Here is a 5,688-nt window from a genome sequence, read left to right as displayed (position 1 = left end):
GGAAAATCCGCACCACGGTTCCTATCCTGCCAAGCCACCTTGGAACCTAACTGGCCTTACTTAGAACAGTTCAGAGAGAAGGATTCTGTACTGAAATCCAAACAGAAGAAGAATTTTGATCGACGACACTCTGCTAAGAGCCTCCCAGACCTCTTGCCAGGAGATCCTGTCTGGCTACCCAGTAAAAAGGTTGAGGGGACGGTGATAGATAAAGCTGGTGCTCCTCGGTCCTACACTCCAGTCGCAACGCCAAATGGCCAGCTAAGGAGAAACAGGCGCCACCTAAACCTTCTCCCTGAAACCTCCAGCGAAATGGAGAGTACAGCTTGCGTAGAATCCTACCCCTGTGGGAGAACCGGCAGTCCAGTGTGCTCTACCCCGCTTGTTGGCCCAAGGAGAAGTACCCGAAGTGGCGGAGAAATAAGAGTTCCAGAACGTTTTACGATAATAGCTGACTTTGGACTGTTTATTTGCTTTTCACTTTCTTAGTCGTAGTTGATAGAAACCTACCGTAGTTCATAGGTTGAACTGAGAGTTCCTCTCTGAACTTTTGAAGGACTGCTTATTGCTTAGAAGGGAGATGTGATGTAAGCTGTTGCGTAAGCCATTGTTTCCCAGAGGTTCTTGCGACATGCCATCTGCTCGCAGCCATATTGCTCGATTAAACGTGTTGTTGTTGCGTTCGGTTCTGCCTCATAGTCGATTACTTAGCTAACATTACAGATATGAGGTTTCCCGTGATCAAGCGCGATCGTCATGTGGACCATGTGGTCGATGTTGTTGTTGCGTTTAATGCAAGTTTGATATTGGTCTAACCAAATTGGTCTATTCGAGCCGGATGAAACTGCGGCCAGCTAAATGATGGATAAGCAAGAAGGGTTCTATTCTGTGGATGAACAAGTAATATCGCCGCTTCACAGCAGTCTAATACAACCTGAAGATTCGGTAAGCCAAACAGGGTCAAATTCGTCATCAAGGAGGAGAAAGGACGCCCAAATTAAGGCCGCCATCGCGAGCCTTCAAGCAAAGCAGTTAAAGGAGCGAATAAAAAGGGAAAATGAAGCAAGTGAGAAGGAATTTAAAGAAGAAATGGCCCAAAGGGAATTGGACTTCAAACTGGAATATCGAAAACGGGAGCTCGATCTGTTACGGAAAAAACGAGAGAACGATATGGCCATAATTTCTGCCCAAGACCAAGCGGAGGTAGCACAGCTTGAGAATGAAATACTGGGACAAGACCTTGTCGAAGGTAAAGAGGTCCGCGAAGGGTTAATTAAGCTCAGTCAAACTTCGCCATCTTTGAAACATTATTTAGTTCCCAGTCCCCATCAGTTAGTGACAGTAAAGATGAAAATTCAAGCCCATGTATTGAAGTTGAACCTGGAATGACAACGGGATATGTTTCCGAAGGAAGTAAGCCAGTTGTTTACTCAGAGTCATCCCTAAATTATGACAGACAAACTGCCATTTCATATAAAGATACTCCCCAAGTCTTTGCCATTAAAGAATTTACAATTTCATGCCGCTTATAATGATGTCCCCAACTTGGGCATAAGTCAGTTTCCAGTTGCCACAGCAAGTGAATTAAATGTGCTACCGTTCAGTACTTGTGCAAAACTATCTAATCAAGATATCCTCCAACCTGGAAGTGTTGTGTTTGATGAGTTCCCCTCATCTGGACATGTGACTGTGACCTACGATAAACATGGGTCATCTTGCAATGGTAGTGCATCTACTCCTTATTTTGATACAGAAATTTGTCATGGTACTACTCTCTTGGGAAGGGCTACAAGTATCCCTTCGACATCAACTTACAGTACTATTTGTTGTGGCAACTAGCTTGGGCCTCTTGTGAACCAAAATGCGCGTTCTCCATTCATTACTCTCAACCATCATTCATGGCGCAATGGGCTCTGGGTACTGGAAACGCGTCAACTCCCTACCCAAGTGGTTTTAAAGTAACCACAAAGTATCATTCAGCTCAAGCTGAAGAACCAGTAGATTCATTTATTGACAATCTCACAGAGGGTCAAGAAACTGTCCTTCGCTTGACTTCTGATAGCTTGCAAACAGACTCAAGCGTAGCTCTTTTGCGAGCACAAGAACAGCAGCGATTACCAACGCTTGAGCTCTTCAAGGCAAACCAATTGATTGGCCAAAGTTTATTGAAAGATTTCGTGACCAAATACACAACAAGACGACACTTGCTGATTCAGATAGGATGGCCTACCTATTTCAAAACCTCGATGGTGAGGCTACGAAAGCGGTAGAAAGTCTAGGTGTCACAGGTCATAGCTATGCAGCCGCCCTAAAGGCATTGAAACGCCAGTTTGGAAACCCTAACAGTGTTGCAACAGCTTACCTAAGCAACACGCTGGACAGTACCGTTGTGTCTTCGAATGACAGACAAGCCTTGCGGGACTACTATTACCAAGTGAAAGCACGTACGACATGGTGTGTGAACATGGGTCAGTCGGCTATACTCCAAACCCCGGAGTATCTCAGCAGAGCAACTATGCGACTACCGATGCACCTAATACTAAGAGTAAGATAGTATGAGCACATACATGTAGATGGTCGTGCGGATAGGTCCAACAAGGTCGAGTTTGAAAGATGGTTGCATAAACGAGTTGACACCTTGTTTAACCCCCTGGAGGATTTTATATGCGAGGAATGGAGCAAGAAGCAGAGATCTACCAAACCGAAATCAAGCATAAAATTGCATCCCCTTGCCACTGGAGCAGAGCTCCCTAACGAAGCCCTAGTGGAAAGCGATGCCATCACTGATCTGAAGCCAACTCCACACTTGCACCTCCTGGCTATGGCAACAGGGCTTCTCACGGAAGTTCCGGTACGACAGCAATGTCTCTTACAACTCAAAGCAAGGTCAGGCCAACTTTCAAAATAAAGAAGCACAAAGGAAGAATAGGAAGAAGGGTGTTGTTTGCCGAGAAAGGCATCCTGTTGCGTATTGTCCTGTGTTTGAGTCCAAGCAACTCCAAGAAAGACAAAAACTTGCTTGGGAACATAAACTGTTTTGCTTAAAGGGAAACCATCAGGCGAAATGCTGTCCCAGTAAAAAACGCTGTTTGAAGGAACATTGTAGTCTACCCCACCGCACACTGTTACATGAAGGTCACCAAGCACATTCTAGCCTGCGAGCAAGCTCTCTTTCGGGGCACCCACCCCGAAAGAGAGCTTGCTCGCCTTGCTCGCAGGCTAAGCACATTCAAATCCTGATTATCCAACAGACACCCACAGCAGCACATCCAGGACATCAGTTCCTCCGCAAGAAGTCGCTCGACGTTCCGGGCCTTCCCCAAGCTCATTAACCACTAGCTGCGGAGAGTAACGTCCACCAAGTTTGCGTTCAGCTCCGACGAAAGGTCCTCCTTCAAGTCGTACCAGTTCAGATCCATAGCCAAGGAAAACTAGTCAACGTGTACGCTGTTCTCGATCGTGGAAGTGACTCAACCCTTATCAAAAGCGATTTACCAGACGACCTAAACCTCGTTGGTGAAGTCGTAAATGATTACGTCAATAGATGACACGCAAAAATGATGACTCACGAAGAGGCCAAATTAACATTGCCACACCACGCAGTGCTGAGCTCCAACAAACCTGGCAAAGTCCGCGTGGTTTTTGAAGCCGCAGCAAAGTTTCATGGCGTTTCGTTGAATGATCAGCTTTTGACCGGTCCTGATTCATTAGACAATTTGGTTGGTATCCTCTTGAGCTTTCCTAGTGGAAGGATTGGCGTTATGGCAGGCATAGAACAAATGTTCCATGAAGTTTACGTTTCTGAAGAAAATAGAGACTCACTACGCTTCTTGTGGAGAGACTTAGTTGAAACAAAGAAGCCGGACGAATATCATATGACAATTCACGTGTTTGGCTCCGTCGACTCGCCTGGTTGTGCAAGCTAATTGCGTTACAGAGAACCGCTCTTGACCAGCGAGGAAAATTCATTGAAGATGCGATTTATGCCGTCAAGAGAAATTTCCACATGGATGACCTGTTGGCATCTAAGCCGAACTCGGATGAAGCCATAGCGCTAGCCAGGCAGCTGATAGAAATCCTAGCAGCCGGGGAATTTCGACTCACAAAGCGGATGTCAAACAGTCGGGACGTTTTAGCAGAAATCCCTACTTCTGAAATAGCTTGTGACACTGTAAATCTTGATCGTAACGAATTAACCCAGGAAAGAGCCCTTGGTATCAAATGGCATGCAGAACAGGACTTGTTGAGTCTGAAGCCAGCGAGGAGTGAATTTCCCAATACTAAGAGAGGTGAGTTGAGTGCCACAAGCAGTGTGTTCGATCCTCGTGGCCTCGCCGCCCTGTACGTATTAAAGGCGAAACTGATCGTTCAAGAACTTTGGAAACGTCATGTCGAGTGGGATGAAGTGCTGCCTGACGACATGCTCCAACAGTGGCAAGTTTGGAACGGCGGTTTGTAGATTTCAAAGCCCATCGCAGTCCCTCGATGGTACGGCTTTCATCATGACGAGTGCCAAAGCGTTTACATGTAGTTACACATGCTTTGTGATGCATCTGAAATCGCTTACGGAGTGTTTGCCTACGTCCGTACGGTTACTCGTGGACAAGTCAATGAGAGCTTTGTTATGAGCAAGATCAGACTAGCACCGATCAAAACATTGACCATACCACGTTTGGAACTGCAGGCTGCGGTTGTTGCTGCTAGACTGAAAACCAAGATACTTGAAGAAATCGACCTTAAAGTTAACGAAACATATTTTTGGAGCGATTCCAAGATCGTATTGCATTACCTCGGCAACGCCCAGAGAAGATTCTGCGTGTACGTGTCACACAGGGTCGCTGAAATCACCTCCAAATCAGACATCAATGAGTGGCATCACATTCCTGGTACAATGAACGTAGCTGACGATTGTACGAGAGGGAAGGAGATTCATGAACTGACTCCAAAATGTCGGAGGATCAGCGGTCCTCAATTTTTGACGCTACCTGAGGAGGAATGGCCGAGTTTCAAAGAAGGCTTGCAAGTCAACGAGAGCGCATTGGAAGCCATCCTCGGAGACCCAGGGGCAGATCGCGGAGGCAAGGGAAAGTCAAAACGGGCGAAAGAAAATGGCGACGAAGAAAAACATAGTAGGGCGAGAAGAGCCCCTGGGGACAAGTTCTTACCAGACCAGTTCCAAACAGAAGAGGTCATTCTCAATTCTGATTGGTGTCAGAAATTCTTTGTGTTTTTCTGCCCAATCAGAGGTCATCAGGCCGTGAAGTCGTTTCGTGTCTTCTTACACGGAAATCACTTGATATACTCGCCTAGGTTCGTTTGGCAAGGTTTTGCTCGAGGAGAAAAGTCTCAATCACAGCACAAAATGTACAGGGAATCGTTCGGAATATCGACGGAGAAATACGCTGGACCTTTTGCAGGTATTGGTACAGTAGCGTATTTCCAAGTGTGCGAGATTTGTTTAAAGATGTCCTCACCGATTCACCTAATAAAATAGCAGCGATTACGTTTGATCTGACAATTATTTTTATTCTGCCCCCTTATCCTGGTCGAGGTATTTCTAGAAATCTTACATGAATTGCGGTGGCAATAACTTTTGCTAATCTCGAGAAATTCTTGATCGCACGGACCACACGAAGCACGACTTTATTTCAATGCGCGCCAAATTAAATTCAACGCTATCGAGCTCGT

At 46.0% G+C, this 5,688-nt stretch overlaps 1 protein-coding gene and 1 pseudogene across 1 annotated transcript; both read left to right on the top strand.

Moving 5' to 3' along the window:
- The first annotated feature begins 2,221 nt into the window (after positions 1-2,221).
- Positions 2,222-3,723, top strand: LOC137975810 (uncharacterized; annotated as a pseudogene).
- A 283-nt stretch (positions 3,724-4,006) lies between these two features.
- Positions 4,007-4,459, top strand: LOC138010909 (uncharacterized). Its single transcript, XM_068857929.1, has one exon. The coding sequence runs from the start codon at positions 4,007-4,009 to the stop codon at positions 4,457-4,459; it is 453 nt and encodes a 150-aa protein (XP_068714030.1).
- The last annotated feature ends 1,229 nt before the right edge of the window (positions 4,460-5,688 follow it).

The sequence above is a fragment of the Montipora foliosa genome, chromosome 1 (assembly GCF_036669935.1).
Source record: "Montipora foliosa isolate CH-2021 chromosome 1, ASM3666993v2, whole genome shotgun sequence".
NCBI classification, from domain to species: Eukaryota; Metazoa; Cnidaria; class Anthozoa; order Scleractinia; family Acroporidae; genus Montipora; species Montipora foliosa.
This window is presented reverse-complemented; position numbering and strand designations above follow the sequence as displayed.

Bases quoted from the DNA above. Each gene is read 5' to 3' on its own strand.
- LOC138010909 (XM_068857929.1), top strand. From the start codon at position 4,007: ATGGATGACCTGTTGGCATCTAAGCCGAACTCGGATGAAGCCATAGCG.